The following is a 24904-nucleotide window of genomic DNA, read 5'->3' on the forward strand; positions in this document are numbered from 1 at the left end:
TCCCTTTTTGCACATATCACAGTTTTATTCAACCCATTAATGGGAGAACCATCCAAAAGACAAGATCTCTAGTTCCTGGAGTATGTGAACAAAGATTTATAGTCTGTTAGCAAAGAAATACTGAAATAAGATTCCTAAATTAGGTGTACGTTGGTTAGTTTCCCACAGGGCAATATAGTTGTAACTTTTGGGGTTATCTTTCCTACTAGATCCATGAAGCAAGAAGAGACAGAGGTGGAAAGGAGGAGAGGGTGGTACCTCGAACTCAGGAGAAACTGATACTGGATTTAACTTCCCAATAGCCAATGTCTCCTTCAAATATCTGGACTTCTCTCGAAGACACCAACTATTATCTTTTGCCCTTGCTCTTAGTTGTTAAAGCTTTTTTTTTTAATAGAGTTTTCATAACCACTGCTTTCTCTTTCTTCCCACTGATACCCCGACAAACTTCAGTGTCTTATCATCTCGTTGTTAAAGTCAGTTAAGCAAACAAAACTCTTCTGGAGTGTATAAGATTCCAGAAAACTTCTCAAATCACTTTTCATATCTGCTATGATAAGTTGTTCATGTACCACCACAGATGGAACTCATAAATTGTGATTACTCTGCCTCTTTAAGAAAAGCTTAGTATGTTTTTACATTTTTTAAATCAACTAATGCAATCTTAAAATCACCTTTCATTTGCACAGTAAAAATTATTTTCTGAAGTATAATTATCTGAACAATGTTTAAGAAGGATTTGAAACAATTAAAAGGCACCAAAGGTCTGGAATGCAGTGGCGCAATTTCAGCTCACTGCAAGCTCTGCCTCCCAGGTTCACACCATTCTCCTGCCTCAGCCTCCCGAGTAGCTGGGACTACAGGTGCCCACCACCACGCCTGGCTAATTTTTTGTATTTTTAGTAGAGACTGGGTTTCACCATGTTAGCCAAGATGGTCTCAATCTCCTAACCTCGTGATCTGCCCGCCTCGGCTCCCAAAGTTCTGGGATTACAGGCGTGAGCCACCACAGCCGGCCTCTGATCTTATTTTTTCTTAAGAGAGGCTTATATGTGTTTCCTTCACATCATTCGTGGGCTACTCTGCCAGCCTCCTAAATGGTCTCCTGGAACCCAGTTTTGTCTTCTGTCCTTCCACCCCGAATCATTCCATATAGCACTACCAGATTAATCTGCCTGTATTGCTGATTTAATTTAAATTGGCCTGGTGTGTGGCCCAGACCTCTGTATTTTTGTATTTATTTATTTAGAGACAGTTTCACTCTTGTTGCCCAGGCGGGGGTGCAATGGTGCGGTCTTGGCTCACTGCAACCTCCACCTGCCAGGTTCAAGTGATTCTCCTGCCTCAGCCTCCCAAGTAACTGGGATTACAGGTGCCCACCACCACACCCAGATAATTTTTGTATTTTTAGTAGAGACGGGGTTTCACCATGTTGGCCAGGCTGCTCTCGAACTCCTGACCTCAAGTGATCCACCACCTCAGCCTCCCAAAGTGCTTGGGATTACAGAAGTGAGTCATCACACCTGGCCTATTGATTTATTTAGACACAAAATAACTGTACATATTTATGGGGTACAGTGTGATGTTTCAATACGTGTGACAGACTGCTCTGTATTTTTAAAAGTCTTCCCAGGTGATGCAATATGGCCAACCACTGTTCTAGTCAAACCAGACTTTGCTTTCACCTCTTTGTGATTCCCTCACCATTTACGCCTATTGAAATCCTTAACGATTCTTCAAAGTCCAGCAAATGCCACCCCTTCTATGAAGTCTTCTCTGATTAGCCAAACGTTTTCACAGTCTTTCTCTAAATTCCTACATCAATTTGTTTCACATACATAATCTCTTATTGTTAAAGCAATTAATTATCATTTACTTAGATATTTACAGTGTTCAAAGGTTTTCCATAAATCTGTTTTCTAATCTTTATTTCCTGTGCAATGGAGACTTTATCACTCCCAAGTTATAATGAGGAAACTCTGCCTCAAAGAGTGTATGTGGGTTTCTCTTCCAAGCCCACGCAGTTAGTAAATTACAAAGACGCAAACTGAGCCTGGGTCTCCTGACCCCCGCCAGCTTGTTGTTGGAAATACTTAAAACAAAAACAAATCCCCTTTCACCACTGTTAGAGCTCATAAAAATCACCTAGGACGCCTGTCAAATGCATACACCTGGGTGGCAGCCTCTACGATTCTTCTATTCACTCTAGCCAAACAGGCCTGGATGCCTGATTTTCACCAGGCACTGCCAAGTAATTCTCATGCAGGTGATTTTGAGAAATACTATGCTAGGTGATTACACACCATATGGAGATTGTAGGAAAACCTCCAAAGGGCCATTTTGCCCATGTATAATGATAATTAAGAATTAAAGGTGGGAAAAACATTTTTTGGCCGGTATAGATCACAGACTTGTGCCCAGGGCACTTTCTTTTTAATTGTGAAAGTTGCTTCTTTAAAACCACATCTGTTGGTTTTCCAGATGAGCAGGTAGCAGGTTGACCAGAAGTATGCTCAGTGGTCACTGCAAACCTCCTCCTTCTGAATTGTGGCAGGTGCACTTGCTTTGTATTTCTCCTCTGGGAAGCAGAGAGGTCACTTGTAGCACTTCTCCTTTCAGGAGGCTTTTGGAGGAACTCATTTGGCTCAGAGTTTTCAAACTAAATATGCCTCATAAGAGACTCTGCTGACTTTGTATTCCGTTGACGAGGGCAATGATCTAAAGCCACCTGGAAAAAAATCTCCGCCCAGATTAGAGAAGTACCATTTGTTTCCATGGGAAGAGGTTGAAGAACTTTAAATTATCCACAATTTTACAACCTTGACACTGAAGAAGATATCATTATAGTGCCACCCAGGATAAAAACTGCCGTTTTCCATTTGGCATGAATTTTCTTCTGTAGGTCAAATCTGTTCACAATATCCTGGCTTATCTGGGGGAACTTTGTGTAGTCCAAGAAGACTATTGAGATCCATTCATTTCTCAAGCAGAATATGTTTAAAAGGCTGTTCTGTAACTGGAAGTACATAGATTTTTCATTCCTTAAGGGAATCTTTACTTGCCTATGTCACATTATGGAGAGAGAGGGGAGAACACTGCATTGAACAAGCCCTTCAGTCTAGCTGAATTGAATTTTAAAATAGAGTAGATGCTCTCTTTTCTCTTGATCACTACTTAACTTTGGATTCCAAAGAACTTGTAATACTAGCTACTCTCGAGGCTGAGGCAGGAGGATTGCTTAAGTGCAGGAGATCAAGGCTGCAGTGAGCTATGATCACACTACTGCACTCCAGCCTGGGTGACTGAGTGAGATCCATCTCTGAAACATAAATGGTATAGTGGTAAGTTACCTCTTGCTGTGTGTTTAGAGCATCTCTAAAACATAAAAGGAAGTTGCCAAATTTTAAAAAATCAGTCATGATGAAAACAAAACATTATCAGAACCTAAAGAAGAACTTGGAGGAAAATTGAATACTTACATCTATGTAAAGGAAAAATAAAAGTAAATAAATTAAGCTTAAAAAGGAAAGCAGTAGGAAAGATATCAATGAGTTAGAAAATAGAAAAACGTATTAAGAAATAAATCTAATAGCTCATTTGTTGGCAGAAAGTTAGAAAAACTACTAACTGAATCAAGTGATAATGAGAGAAAGCACAGGAACACAAAATAAGAAATGATAAGAAAAAGTAACAACAGGAAAAGAAACCTAAACGATCCATAGGCCACTTTGCTCAACTCTGTGCAAATAATTATATAAATCTGGGTAAAAGGAATAATATTCAAGATGTAGTATCTGGCCCCAGAAGAGGCAGAAAGTATGATTGTATTTCCACAGAAGAAATAGAGAATTGATCGAAGAGCTAACCCCCAACCAATGGTGAAAAAAATGGTTTTAATAAAAACAGATTCAAATTGCTTCTTCTTTTTCTTTTCTTTTCTTTTTTTTTTGAGATAGAATCTCACTCTGTTGACCAGGCTGGAGTGCAATGGCACCATCTTGGCTCACTGCAACCTCCGCTTCCCAGGTTCAAGTAATTCTCCTGCTCCAGCCTCCCGAATAGCTGGGATTACAGGCAGACACACCACGCCTGGCTAATTTTTTATTTTTAGTAGAGATGGGGTTTCACCATGTTAGCCAGGCTGGTCTCCAACTCCTGGCCTCCAGTGATTGCCCACCTCGGCCAAGTGCTAGAATTATACGTGTGAGCCATTGCACCAGTCCTCAAATTGCTTCTTGAAAGAATTCTAACAATTCCATTTAAGGAGCAGACCATTCCAAGGCCAGTTATCTTAGAGCTCAAGGAGTGGAGTGGAGGGAAGTAGATGGGTGGAGAGAAAAACTTCCAAATTATTTTCAAAGAGAGTATAACGTTGACACCAAAACCTCACAAGGACTGCAGATGAAAGAAAACTACAAACACTTTTCGTTTATGAATACCTGTGCAAAAATCCTGATTAAAATATTAGCCTATGAAAAGAAAAAGCACATCACTGCAGGTGGAGTTTGCCTGAAAAATTTTTAAATGACTCATTAAAATATCTATTAATATAATTTATCAGATACAGATACAAGGAAAATAATTACACTTATGTCCTCGGGTGCTCAAATAGCATTTTTTAAAAATTTAATAAGATACTTCTTTAAAAAACTCAATAAAATAGAAATAGACTAGATGTTATAATAAAATTTTAGTCATTTCTGCCCCAAAACCAGCAGCATGCTTCATGAAAATCACTACAATTATTTCCACTCGAGTAGAAATAAGACAAAAATAATCACTATGTCCACTATTATTTACATTGTACTGGGGGTATTGGCTAACACAAATAGGCAAGAGAAAGTGGTCATAGAAACAGTAAATGAGGAGTTAAAGCTATCCTATTTTCATAGGATGTGACTGAGTGTGTGCAAATATCAAAAGAACTCATTGGAAATTACAGTTGGAAGATACAAAATTGGTACATAGAAATTAAAGACTGTTAGGTTCAGGGTTAGAGTTCACACAAAGATGAACACATATAAATACACAAAAAAATGACTAGTTAAAATATATACTGTGTCCTTGGATTGGAGGACTCAACATCATAAAAATATCAATTTTTCCTAAATTAGTAAATAATTTACTATAATCCTAATTAAAATACCAACAGAGTTTTTAAATTACACAAGATGATTCAAAAGTTCACATCTGAAACAACCCAAAACAGACAGACAGGAAACTGAGTAAGAGTAATTGGGGGGAAGAGACGGATGTGACTAGGCTTGGCAGATACTATAAATCTTTACCAATTAAAACATTATGGAACTGGTACATGAGTAGACAGAAAAATAATGAAAGAAATTAGAAAGCATAGAAATATTCCAAATATATATAGAAGATTAATATATGGTAAGTACAGCATTTTAAATCAGTGAGACAAATATAGGCTTTTTAACAAATGGTATTGAGTCAACTAAGTAGCCATCTAGGAGAAATGAATAAATTTGATTCTTACATTATACTATAAACTAAGGCACATTCCAAATGGCTCAAATATTTAAATATTAAAAAGAAAGCCAAAAAATTACTAGCATGAGGTGGGAGCATGGGAGAAGACACAAGGCAATTCCTTATTATCTTACAGTGGGAAAGATCTAAATTTGATCAAAAATCTAGAAGCATTAAAGAAAAGATTGACATCAAAGTCACATGTGTGGCTAATTATATCATAAGCAAAGAAAAAAGGGAAAAGAAGAAGCTGGAAAAAAATATTTCCAAGTCATCTCACAAAAGACTAACCCCTAAAAACCAACAGAGAAAAAACAAATCCTAGAAAAACAGTCAAAGGTGCAAATAAACAATTCACAGAAGAGGTTTTATAAATAGCTTTATACATGAAAATATGTTCAACCTTACTCATAAGAGAAATGCAAATTAATATACTCTGAGCTATGATTTTTCACGTTTTAAATTGGCAAAAAAAATCCAAAATTGTAATAACAACTTCATATGGGAAAGTATTTTCATATATTGCTAGCAGGATTATAAATTGTTATTAATTTTTGATGAGCAATATGAAATCAATAAACCAGTTTACAAGTGCACATTTTCTTTGACCCAGCAATCCCATGCATTAGAGTTTTTCCTACAGATATACTATTGATGTATATATACATTTTTAATGTATATACTTTTTTTGTAATAGCTAAAGATTGGTGTATTTGTTACCGCTGCATAGCAAATCACTCCAAAACTTAGCAACTTAAAACAATATATATGTATTATCTCAGCCTCTGTGGGTCAAGAATCTGGGCACAAATTAACTGGTTTCTCTGCTTCACTGTCCCTCACAAGGCTGCCATCAAGGTATCAAATCCAGGTCTGCAGTCTCATCTGAAACCTCGAATGGGGAAGACTCTGCTCCCAAGCTCATTCAGTGGTTATTGGCAGCATTCATTTCCTCAAGGGCTATTAGACTAAGGGTCTCAGTGCCTCACTGACTGTTGGCAAGAGGTTGCCTTCAGGTCCTTTCCATGTAGCCTCTCCCAGGTGACAGCTGGCACTATCAAACATGCAAGCCAAGAAGGAAATAGAGAGTTGGCTAGCAAGACAGAAGTCAATCTTTTGTAATCTCATCATGGAAATGACATCCCATCACTGTTACTGTATTGTGTTTATCAGAAGCAAGTCTGTAGATGTAGCCCAAATTAAAAGGAGAGGAATTACACAAAGGCAGAAATACCAGAAGGCAGAGATTACTGGGAGCCATTTCCTATCACAGTTGGAGACAGCAACATGTTGGAAACTGGCCATATAGGTGATGGGTGTTGAAGAGGTAATTCACTTACGTGGTTCAAAAGTTATAAAATAATGAAAAGATCTTCAGTGAAAATCTACTCAGTGTTGAAGGCATTAAATATCTTTTTGTATTTTAAAAAGTTTGAACCACGTAAATATATTACTTAATAAAATTTTTAAATTAAAATGCGTCTATTTTTGGTGTAGCCTTATTACTCTGCAGGAATTCTCTGACTTTTATTCTCTTCCGGCAAATCTCATTTATTTATTTGGAGCACTTATCAGACTTTGCAAGTATATAATTGTTTGCAATATTAATTTGTTTATTGTTTGTCCCTCTCACAATACTTTAAGCTTCAGGAAGACAAGGGCCAGGTCTGTTTCATTCATCAATGTATTATCCAGTACAGGCACAGTGCCTGGCACACAGTGGGCATTCAGTAATTACTTGTTGCATATTGAACAAACCAATGAAGGATGCAAGCAATAAGAGTGAAAATGTATCCTCTTTTAAAATCCAGATAGCACAAGATACTTGTTGTCCTGTCATTGTACCTCTATCATACCAGATTTTGATGTATTTTACATACCTATGATCTTCTTGGGAGATGATTAAACTTGATATAAGAAATATAATAGATATCCAATGTATTAATATGACCTCCTCAAGTTTTAGCTCTAATCTGTTTAATTTATGACATTCTTATGATGTGTAATTATTGATCCCCTACTAGGTATCAACAGTACCCCTATTCTCAGGGAGCCTAAATTACAAAATAAAGAAGATATTCGTATGATGCACAAATAAATATAATAAGGAACACATGAATAAATAAGAGCATGCTAATAAAATTCTTTGGAAATCAGAAGAGAAAGAAATTGTTTCCATCTGGAAGGAATGAGAAAGGGCTTTAGGAAGGAGACAACATTTAAAGTGGGTCTTAAATAGTGCGTAAGATTTGAAGTTGGGAAAATAACAGAAAAGGACATCCTAGGAGCAAAGAGAACAAAATTCAATAAATGATACAGGGAAAGTGTGAGGCATGCATGGGAAGAGGCAAATAATTTGGGATAAGGGAACCCTGGGTGTGAGGTGGGGAGCAGAGAGAATTCAGACTGGAGACATAGCAGATGACAGTTACAAAGCGTTATTTACACTTTGCGTTTTATTTACAGGATTTTGAATTTCATTACTAAGTATTAGAAGTCACTGACAGAGTTCAGTGAAGGAGAAACATCTTCAGATTTTATAAAGCTCATTTGTGCACCAGTGTAGAGAAAATCAGAAAGGTGAGGCTTGAGGCAAGGGAAAAATCAATACATGAAATATTTAGGAGTAGGAGATAGCAGGGCAAGACAATCAATTCACCCTCCTAAATTTTGAGATATAGACTGTACATGGTATGGAGTTCAGGGAAGGGAGAAATCAAAATAAGGGCTGGCGAGGCCTGGGAAGACCTTTGATTACCTAGTTATGAGGGCGTGCCTTCTGTAAGTCTTCAGGGAGCTGCCACAGCTGCTGCCTAAACCACAATTCTAGTGTTGTTAAAGAGCTATGCTTTGTATTCAAGTACAGATCAGGACTCCAAAACCCGGCTTGTTCCTTGTTAGTAAAACGACTAACTAATTACAGTTTTAACTCCTCAAATAATATAGTGTTTAATTAGAGTGATCTAAGAAAAAGCAAAACGATTGAATTTTTTTTTTTTTTTTTTTTTTTTTTTTTTTTGAGACAGAGTCTTGTTCTGTCACCCAGGCTAGAGTGCAGTGGTGCAATCTCGGCTCACTGCAACCTCTGCCTCCCGGGTTCAAGTGATTCTCATGCCTCGGCCTCACAAGTAGCTGGGATTACAGGCATGTGTCACCACGTCCTTCCAGAAATGTATTTTTGTAGTCAATTTAGCTATAAGTAAGGTAACAGAGAATGTGTTAATTTGCTCAAGCAATTAAACCACATCTGAAACAGCAGCTGCAATTGGAGTCACCACCTGGTTAAGTTTACAATAACCCACTGTTATTCTCCAATATCCATCTGTTCTCTACACCCATGAAGAAAATGAGTTGCAATGGGATATGTTGAGAATTACCACCCCTTCCTCTTCAAAGGTGGCCCTAATCTCTACAAGCCCTCCAGGAATGTGGTACTGCTTTTGGCTTACTGTTTTCACCAGAAAGGCATTCTAGTGGCTTCCTCTTGGCCTTTCCCACAGTAACAGCCGACACTCCACAGGTTAGAGAACCAATGCAGGGATTCTGCCAGTTGCTGAGTATGTCTATTCTAATTTTCATTTTGGAACTGGGGAGATAACCATGGTACAGTTTTGGGAACACACTGGACCCACTGTTTGAAGGACCTGAGCTAAAACTCCATTGATCACCTGACCTCCATAAGCCCCTACTCTAACAAGGGCCACAGTGACACTTTGGGTTTCCTAGAATTTCTTTTGGATAAGAGCCAGTGTCCAGTATTCCTCAAAAGTCTGGTTATTCCTTTTTTTCCAATGCACAGTCACTCTGGTTGAAAGTCATAGCCCCCTTTGGGAAAGGCTGGGAGAAAGACTAACAGTATAAATTTTTGGCAGTGTAGCAGGGTCCGTCCTCAAGAGGACCAGACTTCCCCTTCATTCAGAGGGTTCTGGGTCTGTAAACTGGCTCAAGTCTGGGAATTGATTGGGAAACTATGAAACTATAATTCCATGTTTTGATGGTTCCAGTTAGGCTTGACCTAGAACTCTTCTACTTATACAGATCAAGTAAGAATTTAATAGATTATCATCTAATTCTCTTCTAGGGACTCCATAATCAGCTAGCCAATATCATGCGTCTCTGGGATTCAGCCTATTCTGATTTCTGCTTTGACACCACTATCTACTATGGTAACCACACCCACTTTGCCTTTAGTGATTTAAGTGCCACCAATTAGCCCCTGCCACCCAAGGATCCAATTATCCCCATCGCATTTAGGGAAATACTAATAGTTTGTTGGCAGCAATTTCCAAGTGTAATTTCACAGAACAGTGACCACAGAGCTCTTCAGGGATGCTGGAGCGTCCTCACAAATTTGAGATCTCCTTGGCTATATCATGCCTTCAGTCCTCTGCCTGCTGCCATCACTGTTTTGTGTGGCGCTGGAGTCTCTCTTGCTGCTACTTGGAATCAAAGTAGCCCCTGTTCTGCCCATCATTGTAGGCATTGCCCTTACTGCTATGGGTATAGTGGTCCTGACAGAAGATGCTTCTATATCATTTCTACCCGGCCAGAAAGCACCATGGTGCCAGTGCTGCAAGCCTGTGTGGTGTAGGTTCATTTAAACTCCTTTTTAGAAGAAATTTAGAACAACAGTGAAATTCTTGTTGGAGCCCAGCATCCATTGCTGTTGTAGTCAGTATAGCCCAAATTTCCTTTGGAAAACTTTCTCACCATTCTTTTTTTTTTTTTTTTTTTTTTTTTTTTTTTTGAGATGGAGTTTGCACTCTTGTTTCCCAGGTTGGAGTGCAATGGCATGATCTCGGTTCACCACAACCTCTGCCTCCCAGGTTCAAGCAATTCTCCCGAGTATCTGGGATTACAGGCATATGCCACCATGCTGGCTAACTTTTTGTATTTTTAGTAGAGACAGGATTTCTCCATGTTGGTCAGGCTGGTCTCGAACTCCTGACCTCAGGTGATACGCCCACCTTGGCCTCCCAAAGTACTGGGATTACAGGCATGAGCCATTGCACCCGGCCCTCTCCCACTCTTAATTACATTATTTGTGTGAGATTAATGCAACCCAAAGACAGACAAGAGGGTCCTGATAGGCTAAAGCCTGGCAAGGTATCCTATTCCACTGGCCATAGTTAAGTGAAGAGAAGCACACAAAGCCCAGGCCTGAGCCAATCAGCACTCCATTCCCCCTAGCCATGGTGATAGTGCAACGGTACTATAACTTACACAGTTATAATTAATAGATTAATTAATAATCTACATAAGTTATATGATTAAGTTACATAGTTAATAAGTTACAACAAATAACTTACATAGTTACACAGATAGTATTACAAGTGGTAGTATGGGATTATCTCTGATCTATTATACAATCCAGTTAATCAGTGACAATCTATGAAATGAGATTTAAAAAATAATTGGTTTATTGTTTTTTCTGATTGACCTGAAAGTGTAGGTGTCCATTCCTCTCTATTTTACAGGGATACTTATTAGTATGGCTTTTTTTGTTTGTTTTATTGTCTAAGAAGAAAAAAATCAGGGAGAAGTTTTCTGTAGGAAAATACTCAGTATTCTGGTTAAGACCTGTCTTATCTTTCCTATTCCTGCCCCAAGGCTAATCATAAATAAAATTTTAAGTAATATACCACATGCTCTTTTCATTTTCACTTATAGGCCTTTTTCTCCAGTTAGGATCCAAAGGGCTGGGTCTTGGACTGATTCAGATAATAATCATGCAGAGATAGGCCCTCTACACATGCGCGCGCGCACACACACACACACACACACACACACACACCAGCCACATGTTTGAAGGTTTGTATGCTGCACAAATCCAAAGGACGCCTTTACATCCTAGGCCATCAGTGCCTCTGGTGCCTAGACTTTGGGGCTGCCTTTGAATCTCATGAGCATCAACAAAGGAAAGTCATTCCTGGAGTCATAATTTGTGATTTTTAACTATGTGTGAAAGGCTGACAGAAATATGGACCCTCTTGCAAGGAAGATGGACACATGCACCTGCACACAGAATTTGTACACAACTGTGAGTCACTGACAAACCCTCTGAAATGCAGTCATGGACTAGGTTAAGAACGCCTTCCTTGACTCAACAAAGTTCTCTTAGTTCTTCATGCTGATTCTTTAAAACAGATTTTAAAGGCTTTTATTTCCATAAGTGCCCTATTATCCTTGCTGGAATCTACAAAAGCCAGAGTGGACATTATAAAACATTGTATTCTATAGATGCTAAGTCATTATTTCTTATTAATCAATAACAAATTCCAATCATTCTTACAAGATTGAAGACAAAGAGACTTTGCGCTCTGATAGAACATCTTGGAGTCTTTTTTTTTTCTTTCACACTTGCTTTAGGGATTTGGGGACTTATAAATGGAGCCACATCGAAGGTAAGGCAGCAATCCAACTCTTAACTCTCTCTTTTCATCTCACTTATTCCCCCCTTGCTTCTGCAAATGGTATTTGAAGGTTATGCTCATCTATGCCTAGCTCTTCTAGGGGAAGCATTTTCTTTTTAGCAATTTACTGAAAATAAAGTGCCATCCATCACTTGCCTTTCTATTGCATACAATGATTTGGAATTGCTGAATGTGTTTGTTTGTCTCGGTCTAATGGTCTCTAAAGGAATTTATGATCACAATCATCGCACTGCATTCTGTTTATTTTCACACACTGGCTGCACATCTTGCTGCTCAGCAGCACATGGAATAGCTGAACTCAAAGTAACTGCCGGGTTTGTTTGCAGATGTATTACCAGGGAGACTTGCTCAGTGAAGCACCGTGGTAGACCCATGCCTGAAAGTAAAGAGAAGAAAAGGACAAACCAAAATTGTATTTGAACTAAAGGATGGCAGCCACAGGACAGACTAAGAGGTGTAAAAAAGTTCCATACTCATGAGTGTGGAGACATCACTTACACCTTCTACTCCCCAACACCCAACATCCAACTCATTAGAAATTTTGATGGTTCTACTTTTCAATTTCACATCCAAAAACCTACTATTTCTCACTGCCTCACTACTGTCACACTGTTGCAAACCAATCATGATCTGTCATCTGGTTTATGGATTATGGCAAACGCCTCCTACCTGGCTCCTTTGTTGCTGCCTTGTCCTCTCACTGTCTCATCTCCACACAGCAGCCGGAGTATCCCTTTAAAATGGAACTTGGAGTATGTGACTTATGCATTCAAAACTCCAAACAGTTCGCCATCTCAGAGTGAAAACCAAAAGCTTTTGGGCAGGTCCTGCCTGGTCTACCTCACCTCCTGAATGACTCCCTGACCTTGTCGCCAACCACTCTCAGTGACTCTGCTCCAGTCACACTGGCCTCTGGTGGTTCTCCTGCAGGCCTGTTTCTCTTTTCTGCCCAAAGGGTATCCTGAAAATTTTCATATGTTGTGCTTTCATTTTAATTGTGTTCAAAATACTTTCTAAATCTCTTTTGAGCTATTCCTTAATCCGTGGGTTATATAGATTCAAAGTACTTGAGGATTTTTCCAGAGATCTTTTTGTATTAATTTTTAACTTAATTCTCTTTTATTTCTTTTCCTTTTTTTCTTATGACTCAGATCACAGAAAATTTTCTAATTCTATTGTGGTCAGAGAGTAGATTTGATATGACCTGAATCCTTTTAAATGTACTGAGTCTTGTTTAGTTCTGTGAAAGGGCTATATACGCAAAGTGGCCCCCAAATGCCAAAAGAGCCAAGAAGCCAAAGAAGAAGGGAGACAGATTTAGTTTCTCAAGAAAGGATGTTTTATTGGGGGAATTTACAAACAGAGGCATGGTCTTGGGCAGCCACAAGACAAGCGTATATGTGCTCCAGCAAGACAATGAAAGGTAACCCTCTAGAACAGGCAAGACTGCTATATGCGTCATAGCCTATAATTTGTGTGGTAGCTTTGAGGTTGATATGTTCTTACACTAGGGACAGTAAATAAAGTACAGTACTGGGGCTACTCAGAAGTCAACATGGTGGATTAGCATTCAAAATGAAGTCACTTTTGTCTCCACATGTTTATGGCCCAGAATATGGTTTTCCTCAGTAAATGTTCCTTATGTACTTCAGAATAATGTGTATGCTGCTGTTGTTGGCTGAACATCCTATAAGGGCCAATGAAGTTGGTTATGTTGTTCAAGTCTGCTATATCCTTACTTTCTTTCTTTCTTTTTTTTTTTTTTTTTTTTTTTTTTTTTTTTGAGATGGTGTCTCACTCTGTTGTCCAGGCTGGAGTGCAGTGGCATGATCTTGGCTCACTGCAAGCTCCGCCTCCTGGATTCACACCATTCTCCTGCCTCAGCCTCCAGAGTAGCTAGGACTACAGGCACCTGCCACTGCACCTGGCTAATTTTTTATTTTTATTTTTATTTATTTTTATTTTTATTTTTAGTAGAGATGGGGTTTCACCATTTTACCCAGGATGGTCTCAATCTCCTGACCTTGTGATCTGCCCACCTCAGCCTCCCAAAGTGCTGGGATTACAGGCATGAGCCACCGCACCCAGCCTGTATCCTTACTTTCTATGTACTACTTCTATAGACTACTGAAATTTCTAGAAGGAAAGTAGATGTTCACCATATCTACCATGGTTTTGTCATTTGTGGATTTGTCTACTTTTCTTGCAGTTATATCAGGTTTTGCTACATATATTTTGAAACCCTGTTATTAAGTGCATAAAAGAACAAAGCTAGAAGCCTTATACTACCCAGTTCCAAGACTTATTTTTAAGCTACAGTAACCAAAGCAGTATGGTACTAGCATTAAAAATATTAATAGATACATAGATCAAAAAATAGAGTCCAGAAATATACCCACATATACATGGTCAACTGATTTTCCACCAAGGTGTCAAAGCAATTCATTGAGGAAAAAATAATATTGTCTAAATGATGCTGGAACAACTAGATAGTCATACATAGAAAAAAAAATGAGCTAATTCCCACCACACATCACAAACAAAAATTAATTTGAAATGGATGACAGACCTAAATGTAAAGGCTAAAACTATAAAACTCAGAGATGAGAATACAAGAGAAAATTGTATATTTTTTGGTTATATTTGGTTAGAAAATCTCATATTCCTAACCAAAATAGGAATTTGGGTTAGGTGAACATTTTTTAAATAGGACACAAAAAGCTCAATCTATACAACTTTAAAAATTGATAAACTGGACTTCATCAAAATTTAAAATGTTGGCTCTTCAAAAGGCATTGCTAGAAAAATAAAAAGGCAAGCCACAAACTAGGAGAGAATACTTATAAAATGTATATATAATAAAGCACACTTGTATCCAGAATACTTATAACTTAATAACTCCCTAAAAAGGAGACAACTCAATTTTTACAAAATGATAAAAGATTTGACCAGGCACTTCACCAAACAAGATATACAAATGGCAAAATAAGCATACGTAAAAATATCCCAAATCACCGGTCTTTACGGAAATGCAAAGTAAAAGCATAAAAAGACCATTACACACCAACTAAAATGACTAAAATTAAAGACTGATGACATCAAGTGTTGACAAGGATGTGGGGTAATTGAATTCTCAAACATTGCTGACGAGAACGCAAACTGGTAGAGCCACTTAGGAATATAGTTTGGCTATATCTTATAAAGTTAAACATAGACTTACCATATGACCCAGGAAGTCAACCCTGAGGTATTTACTCAAGAGAAATGAAAACCTATGTCCATATAAAAGTGTGTTCTCAAATGTTCATAGCAGTTTTTTAAAAACTATTAGTTCTAAACTGGAAGCAATCCAGACTAGAAAATGGATAAATAAGTTGTGATATATCTTATAATAGAACACTATTCAGCAATAAAAAGGAACAAACTAATGGTATATGCAAGAACATGTGTGAATCTCAAAAGTATTGTCCAATGTGAAAAAAGCCAGACACAACTGTCTACTAAGTATATTCTTCCATTTATATGATATTCTAGAAGAGGCAAAAGTATAGCAATAGAAGGCAGACCAGTCTTTGCCACAGAAGGAGGGGACTGATTGAAAGGGGCAGGAGGAAACTTTTTGGGGTGATGAAAATGTTCTCCATCTTGGCTGTGGTGATAATTACATAACTATATTTGTCAAAACTCATCAAATTGTACAGTTAAAATTGTTAATGTTATATGTAAATTATACCTCATCAAGCCGATATAAAAATATTTTTAAACATTTCAACTGTATTAATTTAGAACTTTGTTACAAGTTGTTTTAAATTTTGAAGCTTCTAATATAGATACAAAACATATAAAAATCATAAGTGTACAACTCAGTGGTGTATCACAAAGCAAACACCCATTTGAAACACCATCCAGGGAAAATAGAGAACATTGTGAACATCCAAGAAGACCACTCATTCCCTCTAACCAAAAGCACTACTTAGTCTTGTAGAAATATGCTTCGATGTTACTGGTTTTTGAACTTTTACCTAAAGGAAATTGTGTAGTAGAGTTAACCTTATCCAAGAGAGGTTGGGCCTTTGCCCTGGGTTCCTGGGAGTTGATCTCCAGCCCTTGGAATATGGTGCCTGATAAGCAAGTCTGTTTACCTGGGGACTCTGGGCCAAGCAGTATCAGCTTGACTTCCAGAAGGACTGAAGACTAAAAGTCAGCCACATGTGTGGTCAACCATGTGTGTGTGATTGAGCCTCAATAAAAACTCAGAACACTGAGGCTTGGGTGAGCTTCCCTGGTTGGCAACACTGCACCTGTATTGTTGCTGGGAGAAGTAAGTTTTGTCCACAATGCCACTGGGAGAGGACAACTGAAAGCTCCATGCATGAAACCCTCCTGGACTGTGCCCCTGTACCTTTTCCCTTAGCTGATTTTAATTTGTATCCTTTCATTGTAATAAACTATAACGCCAAGTATAATGGTTTCACAGAGTTCTGTGAGCCCTTCTAGCAAATTATCAAACCTGAGGGTTGTCTTAGGAACCCCAAACTTGCAGCTGGCATCAGAAGTGTGGGTGTTCTTTCAGGGACCCTGAACTTTGTAGTTGGTGTTAGAAGGGTGGTCTTGAGGACTCCTAAACTCTGCAGAAATCATATGGTATTATTTTGTATATGGCTTCTTTTACTCAGCATTGTTTCTGAAATTCATTTACATTACAGCTTGTAAGTATATTCACTTTAATTGCTTGTGTAGTAATGTACTGTATGAACTGACTATAATTTACTCACTCTACTGTTGACGGACATTTGGACTTTTTCCAGATTTGTACTATTGCTACTAACAACCCTATAGAGAAAAACAGAGAAATCCATCATCATAGTGGCAGATTTTAAAACATCTGTCTCAACTTATAAGAATGAGCAGACCAAAAAAGTCAGTAAGAATATAGATTTTTATTATACAATTAACAAATTAGATTTGGCATCACTCAATACCTAAAACTCCTCTGGGAATAATAATCATGAATATTTCTCAAATGCATACATATTCTTATACTAGTCTATGATCTATACAAGTATACTTTCAGTGAATTTTCATAACAACTCTTCCAATTTTACAGCTAAGAAAACTGAAGCACAGAAAAGTTAAGAAATTTGCCCAAAATCCCACAGCTACTAAATGACAGATCTAGAATTCAACTTTCAGGAAACCTGATTCTAGAGCCAAGTTCTGAATTCCTATGCTATTTTTCAACATCTTCCATTTTCCCTCTCTTCTTGAGTCAATTTTGGTATTTTTCGTCTTCATAGAAAATCATCTATTTTATTTGGATCTTAAAATTTATTGGCATGACTTGACTTCAAATTTTGGTGCAAAGTACCAGAATTTATATCAGAAATAAAACTGTTTTTAGCTCTATATTCCTTTTCCTATATCATGAGCCTTATAAATTCATCCCAGAGGGACCAGTACATCTGGATGTTGTACTGAAATTCCATGACAAAAATAATCATTCTCTCGTCTAACACCCATTATCAATCACTACGGGTTTCTGAAAACTTGATGCTTCAAGATTAAGTATCACTAGCATTAAAAACAATATATATTAATTATATAGGCAGCTATAATCCACAGAAAGCAATTTTTCTTTAAAACAGTCTTAAGCATTACTACTACAAAAGTAATGCATACTGGGAGTAACGTTTTCAAAAAATTTTTTCTTTTAAAAAAAGGCTTTTCCTTCTATGTGATAATTTGACCTATGGTTGACTTTCTACCTTTGTTCCTCCTGGAAACCTGACCTAAGTGGTAAGTTAAGTGGGTTACTATTATGCAATATTGTACAGATTTTAAAAAATAACCCCTGATTGAACCAGGACTGGGACAAATTATGAATCAACTAGAAATAACCAATAAGGACACCACAGCTTTGACTCTAAGGGCATAGTTAGGTCTGAGTGACCACCTTCTAACTTTTGTTATTTAAACAAAGGAGTTAAAGGAGCACATTTGGGTTGTTTTTAGCACCCTAATCAATGAATTTGGAATACTAATTAACTCTTGATAATAAATTAGTCAGGATTGGTAGTTATTCCAGCCATTTAAAAGTAATCTTTTGCTCCAAGGTAAATCCTCTCTCATTTCATGTTTTTCATGGCATTTATCACTATCTGGCACATAGTAACTATTTATTTATTTGCCTGTTGTCTGTCTCCCCTTCTAGAATGTAAGCGACATAAGAGTAAGAGCTTTGCTCTTTCTTATTCACTGCTTCATTACCAGTACTTAAAATAGTAACTGGTATATGGTCGGGTTCAAAAAGAAGTTTTTAAATGAAACTCCTGCTAAGTTCTGGGTATTATCTGATTGACTAAATGTTATTGGACACCTGCTATATGTCCAGCCCTGGGCTAGTCAGGCATGGAAACAGAATGGTTATTGTCTATGATTTCACAGAGCTAAAAACCATAGGTAAAACTTCAGACAATTTTCTATTGACCAGGAATACTTTCTGTATTAACATATAATTACCTCCCTAAAATCCTACATGATTTAGTACATTTAGTAGCACTTTACTAAAATACTGTTATCTTCAAAATCCTGGACTCTTACCCCAGAATTACAAACACTGCACAAACTACTTCAATCACTTTTAGAAACCACCTCTCGTAGGGAAGTAGGAGGAGCCTACTTCTGTGATGTCAGCCAACAATAGCCATTTGAATGTCTCCTAATGAATCCCTACTTCCGAATTTTTCTCAGCTTTCCTTTGGTACTTTCCCACAAGTTTTCTCTTTAATTAAAAGGGTAATTAATTTAGTCTCTCTTTTTTTTTTTTTTTAAAGTGAGCATTTCTTCTTTCTATATGATGTGTTCAGGTAAATAATCAGGCCTTTTGAAGAACCACACACCAGTTTCCCTGATCGTAGTAGCTTTGCAGAATTCTGACATCACTCACAGTCCGGCAGAGAGCTTCCAATTCTCCCTCACGGAACACATGGTAGTAACGATGAAACACAGGACTTGGGTCCTGGGATCCTATGGGACCAAATGGCTCAACAGGTTTGCCTTTATCAGGATTTCCCTTAAGGTGCCAGGGAACCAGCACATCTTGAGAATAAAAAGAAGTCCTGTTAACATGAATAGGCAGCTTGGAATTAGAAACTTGCCTTGAATTACATCCTCCTTCCTGAGAGTCATTAATGCGGGGGACAGAAGATGCTGAGTCTCGACTGCCCATGTCAGGCATTTGCTCCACAAGTGACCTCTGCACTGAGGTATCGCTGTTCATCTCCTCTTTCTTTCCTTGGCTATTTCTATTTCCTTTAAGATACTTGGACTTCTGCTTATTATATTCTTGTTCCATTGCCCAGACATAAATGAGTGCCTTCCCACCTGGTCTCAGGAGTCGAACAATTTCTTGGAGAGCTGCCACTCTACGTTCCTAATGAAAAAAACCAAAACACATGATTAACCTGGAAGAGATAGGAAATTAGAAAATAAAACTGACCATAGGACTGTTTTCAATTAGGATGACTAATAAGAAAATCTAACGAAATGTCTTATATAAAACAAAAAAGAGAAAAGAGGAAAGGGCATTCTGTTCTGTGATTAAGAAAAAAGTGTTCAGGAAGGAGGAAGTAGAGAAAAGCAAAGTTTATTTCTGTTAATCTTCCCTGTGACTTTTAAACAACTGATGACTTCTTACAGGGCCATAAGCGGTAATATGAAGCACTTCGATGTTTAATGCTTTTACAAAGGAATTGTGTCAACTATACTATGAAAACTTCTACTTATAGCCTTGTTGAAGTTGTTGGTATTAATTCTCCCACTGAAAACAACCAGAAAGGCTGGGTGAAATACATAAAACAGCTGCTTAAGGCACTGGAGAGTAACACTGCAGGCAGGCCTTTGAAGGGCTATAATCCCTGAGCAAAGGGAAGTTAAGCCAAGGTGAGCTCTAGATTCACTCCAGCTTTTCCCTGAAATTATCTGCTAATTCCTAATGTGGGATAACAGAATATGAGCAGAATGCAGAAGTCTTAGTGGCCTGAACAGGTAGGGCTCTGAGTATAGGGAGGTCAAAGCAGCTGAGGGACAGAGTCATGGATAAAGGAGAAACTGCAGGAAAATTATTTCAAAAATCTATACACAAACACCCTTTGAAGCATTTGCCGGTTTCTAAGCTGCATGTAGATAGGGCGAAATTCCAAGAAACTTAGCAGATTAGCAGCTGGGAAGTTAAAATGCTAAACAGAAATGTTAGCAGCCAATGGTAGAGAGACAGACATTGGAATTTAAGGTCTGCCAAGGTGTAATAGCCTTGGCGTACATTCCAGGCTTTCACTTGAGACCCAGAAGGGCTACATTACAGAAGTAGGAACAAAAACAAAATAGATACAAATCATCCCCAATAATGCATAAAACCAGTTCTCTGCAGAATGAAAGTGATCTGCTTATACTTTATCTGCTTGTCCTTAAAAAATTTAACCTCCTTCAGAGAAAAAGTTTCCAAATCTTTTAACATAAAATGCCTAGCAAACAATGAAAAATTATGAAGTATGCTAAAAATACTGATGACCAAAGGACCGAAAAACAGAGGAAAAAAAAAGAAATATCATATCACAGAAATAAATCCCCAGACAAAGCCTTTTTAATACTATGGTTAGTGTGTTCAAAACACCAGAGGAAAAGATCAAGAATTCCAGTCATGATAAAATATATTAAGAAGCTGGAAATTCTAGAAAACAAGATGAATTTAAATTTTTAGCAAATTAGATACATTTACAAAGATAAGTATTAAACTATAGTTCAGGTCAGTATAAATTACCCAGATTGAAGCACAGAGATGAAAAAGAAGGGAAAATACAGAAAACAATGTCAATCAAGAATTCAATACCAAATAAAAATATCATTTGTATGATGAAGGCAACATAAAGAGATTTCAGATACACACAAGCTGAGAGAATGTGTCACCAGTATACTTACACTAAAGAAAATAGGACAGAGAACTCTTCGAGCAAAAGAAACCTACTTCCTCTGAAACTCTGAAGATGCAGGAAAAAAGGAAGAATACCAGAAAGGGTAAATAACGTGAAGAAATACAAATGAAGGTTGAGAGCTTAAAACAAATAATAACATACAATAATAATACAATAAAAGGCAGAAGGGGTTAAATGTTATTAATGAAGTCTTACGTTGTCAGGAAGGGGTAATCATGCCAATTTAAGGTAGACTATAATGTCAGAGATGTATGTTGTCATGTCTAGGGTAATGATTTAAAAACAAAATAATATGTAAACAGCAAGCTAACAAAAGAGGAAAAAATGTAATAATAAACTACATATGGAAATAAGGCTGGCAATGAAACAGAACTAAGATACACACAATATTTGATAAACAGAAATTAATATTTCCAGTTCCACAGCTCTCTTAGCCTCAGACAATGCCTTCCTCAATTGTCAAAGTAACATACATTGTTTTGTACGCCCAAGTAGCCCATTCAAAATGGCCAAAAAGCCCAGGAAATAATCTCAGGTTATATGTTAAAATAGGAGAAAGCAACTTCAGCATGACTGATACACAGAGAAGTGAATTAATAGGAGGAAACTTTCTGAGGATTTTTCCAAGTTGGGTTTAGGGAGCCGGGAAATATCGGGAAATTAAGCTAAAAAATAAGACGAGACCATTTTATAAAAATGGTTGAAAAAAATGATTATTAAAACAATAACTAATCTTTTCTGAGCTCTTACTATGTATAAGACACTATAATAAGTACTTTATGTATTGTCTCATTTATCCTGACAGGCCTGTGAGATAGGTTATTGTCATCATTATTTTACAGTTGAGCAACCTAAGTATTCAGAAATCACTAAAAATGTTTGTTCAAGGTCACGAAAGTAAAAAGAATGTCAAATAGTAGAAGCAGTGGCGTCAGGGAAGAAGAGACTGGCACCGGAGTGTAAACTGGATTAAAATAGAGATAACCTGGGATCAGTTGAAAAGAACACTGTAGTAGTGAAGGGATGTGACACAGGTCAGTAGACTCTTTTAATTCCCTTACCTCGTTGTCTCCAGATACTTGGATGAGATTTTCCATATAAAATCTTATCTTCTACCCTATATCATCTTTCACAGTGCCATAAAAATGATCTCTATCAGGCCATTTACCCCATCAAGGTACTCCCACGTGTTAGACTTTTCAATGACTCTCTAAGTCCCACTCATAACTATGGCATTCAACCAACAACACACAAATCCAACAAATTATAAATAAATAAATAAATGCCGCCTCCTCCACTAAACCATGAGTTCTCCGAAGCAGGGACTGAGTCTTCTCCATCTTGTGCCCAGCTCTTTGCTTAATAGCAGCGTGTAACTGATTTTCAATGACTTTTTTTTTTTTTTTTTTTTTTTCCAGATAGAGTCTCTCTGTGTCACCCAGGCTGGAGGGCAGTGGCATGATCTCGGCTCACTGCAACCTCTGGGTTCAAGTGATTCTCGTGTCTCAGTCTCCTGAGTAGATGGGATTACAGGCGTGCGCCACCACACCCAGATAACTTTTCTATTTTTAGTAGAGACGGGGTTTTGCGTTGTTGGCCAGGCTGGTCTCAAACTCCTGACCTCAAGTGATCCACTCACTTTGGCCTTCCAAGGTGCTGGGATTACACGCATTAAGCCACCACAACCAGCCTCAATGACTTATTTTTACTGTGATAAATATATGTAACAAAATTTGCTATTTTAACCATTTCTAAGTGTACAACTCAGTGACATTAAGTACATTCATACTTAATGGTTGTGCAACCATCACTATTATCCCTCTCCAGAATTTTTTCATCATCCCAAACTGAAACTCTGTATCAATTAAATCATAACAACTCCTATGCCTCCCTCCCACAGCCTCTGGTAAAAACTATTCCACTTTTTGTCTATGAATTTAACTATTCTAAGTAGTTCTTATAAGTAGAATGATACAATATTTGTCCTTTTGTGTCTGGTTTATTTCACTTAGCATAATATCCTCAAGGTTCATCCATGTTGTAGCATGTGTCAGAATTTCCTTCCTAAGGCTTGATAATATTCCCTTATAGGTATATACCATAATTTGCTTATCTATTCATCCATCAACAAACATGTGAGTTGTTTCCACCTTTTCGTTGTTGTGAATAATGCTGCTATGAACATATGTGTCTAAACATCTGTTCAGGTCTCTGCTTTCAATTCTTTTGGGTATATACCTAGAAGTGGAATTGCTGAATCATATGGTAATTCTATGTTCAATTTTTTGAGGAACCACTGTACTGTTTTCCACAGTGGCTGATCCATTTTACATTCCCACTAGCAATGCACAAGAGTTCCAATTTCTCCACATCCTTGCCAACATTTGTTATTTTCTATGCTTCCGATAATAGCCATCCTAATGTGTGTGAAGTGGTATCTCATTATGGCTTTGATTTGCATTCCCTAATGATTAGTGATGCTGAGTATCTTTTCATGTGCTCATTGGCCATTTGTATATCTTCTTTGGAAAAATGTCTATTTAAGTCCTTGGTCTGTTTTTTAATTGTTTTGTTACTGTTGTATTTTTGTTGCTCTTTATATATTGTGGATATTAATTCCTTATCAGATATACCAAGTTGCAAATATATTCTCCCATTTTGTGGACTGCCTTTTCACTCTGCAGATAGTGTTGTCTGATGTACAAGTTTTTAATTCTGATGAAGTCCAATTTATCTATTTTTTGTTTTGGTGCCTGTGCTTTTAGTTATCATATCCAAGAAATCATTGCCAAATACAATGTCATGAAGCTTTTCTCCTATTTTCTTCTTAGAATTTTATAGTTTCAGTTCTTCTATATAAGTCTTTGATCCACTTTGAGGTTTTTTTTGCATATGGTGTAACGTAAGGATCCAACTTCACTCCTTTCCATGTGGCCAATAAATTATTTTTTAAATAAATGACAATAGATATGGAGAGAAAGTTGTACATGACAGATTTCTAAAACGTTTATATAGAACTTCATACAGGGGAGGGTATCCAACATATATTTGCAATTGCAAAAAATGGATATAGATATATTTGTGTACATTAGTGTCTTTTATAACTCAAAAATAAGTCATAGTAATAAGTTATAATACAACAACTGAGTTGTAGCTGAAGCCACCAACGTGTGCCAAACATTTCTTCCAAATGAAGTGGATTTTTAAATTTACTGGTATAGCTCCTCCTTTCAAGCCTTTCTCTATTTGCAATAATGCCTCTAAGTGTACTGAAGCCTAGTGGCTTTTGCTGTAAAGAACCTAATATTGTTTGCTGCAGCCCAGCAGAATCTCTTGGTTACTATTAAAAGTAAAGAGACTACTGACACAGACAGTTTTCTGATTTGTTTTGATTTGTTTTGAACTCAGTTAAGGTCATAAGGTCTACTGAAACTGCTGGTGACCCATAATGTGAGCTATAAAGCTATTGCTTAGATCAGGGGAACGACTGTGGATACCCAAGAAAAATAAGTGGGCTTTTGTTCTTTAAAGAAAAAAAGAAAATATTAAATATTATTTATTTTAAAACTAAGAACATACTAAAAGAGTCAACATACTACTACCAGCTAAAAAAGAGTTCTGGAAAAAAAAGAATAGGAAAGGAAGAAAAACAGAATGGGAAAGAAGTAACACTCACATGTCAGGGATAAAACTATGGGTTGAGAAAGAAGAGCTGAGAAAGAAATAGAGAAGGGACTCAGAGTCTGAGGAGAGAGAATACTCAAGAGGCCTGTAGCTGATGATCTCAAAGTCTCTTCCAGCGAAAATTCTGTGACTCTAGGTTTGAAGGACGGCATTTAGAAGTGAATGAGACTTGGGGTAGGAAAGGGGCAAAAGCATGCCGCCATAAAAGCACAGAGTCCCATCCGCTCTCTGTTTAAGTAGAAGATACTTAAACGGTCGCCCATTTTCATTCTGCATGCGCTCTTACAAAGAGGGCAAACTGTGACA

The 24904-nt window shown here is 37.4% G+C and overlaps 3 protein-coding genes across 9 annotated transcripts in view; 1 reads left to right on the plus strand and 2 right to left on the minus strand.

The window, feature by feature from the left end:
• ACAT1 (acetyl-CoA acetyltransferase 1) overlaps positions 1-24904 on the plus strand; it is a 976528-nt gene that overhangs the window by 311082 nt on the left and 640542 nt on the right. The window lies entirely within an intron of this gene.
• Positions 1-24904, minus strand: part of CWF19L2 (CWF19 like cell cycle control factor 2) — an 808601-nt gene that overhangs the window by 144023 nt on the left and 639674 nt on the right. The window lies entirely within an intron of this gene.
• ALKBH8 (alkB homolog 8, tRNA methyltransferase) overlaps positions 16846-24904 on the minus strand; it is a 65988-nt gene continuing 57929 nt past the window's right edge. For 6 of the 7 annotated variants that reach the window (XM_050758699.1, XM_050758696.1, XM_050758697.1 and 3 more), the window contains one exon: positions 16846-19356. In XM_050758699.1, the coding sequence (XP_050614656.1) occupies positions 18799-19356 (558 nt within the window). In that variant the 3' untranslated portion in view covers positions 16846-18798. The other variant, XM_050758701.1, reaches the window with a different exon arrangement.

Source organism: Macaca thibetana, chromosome 14 (assembly GCF_024542745.1).
Source record: "Macaca thibetana thibetana isolate TM-01 chromosome 14, ASM2454274v1, whole genome shotgun sequence".
NCBI classification, from domain to species: Eukaryota; Metazoa; Chordata; class Mammalia; order Primates; family Cercopithecidae; genus Macaca; species Macaca thibetana.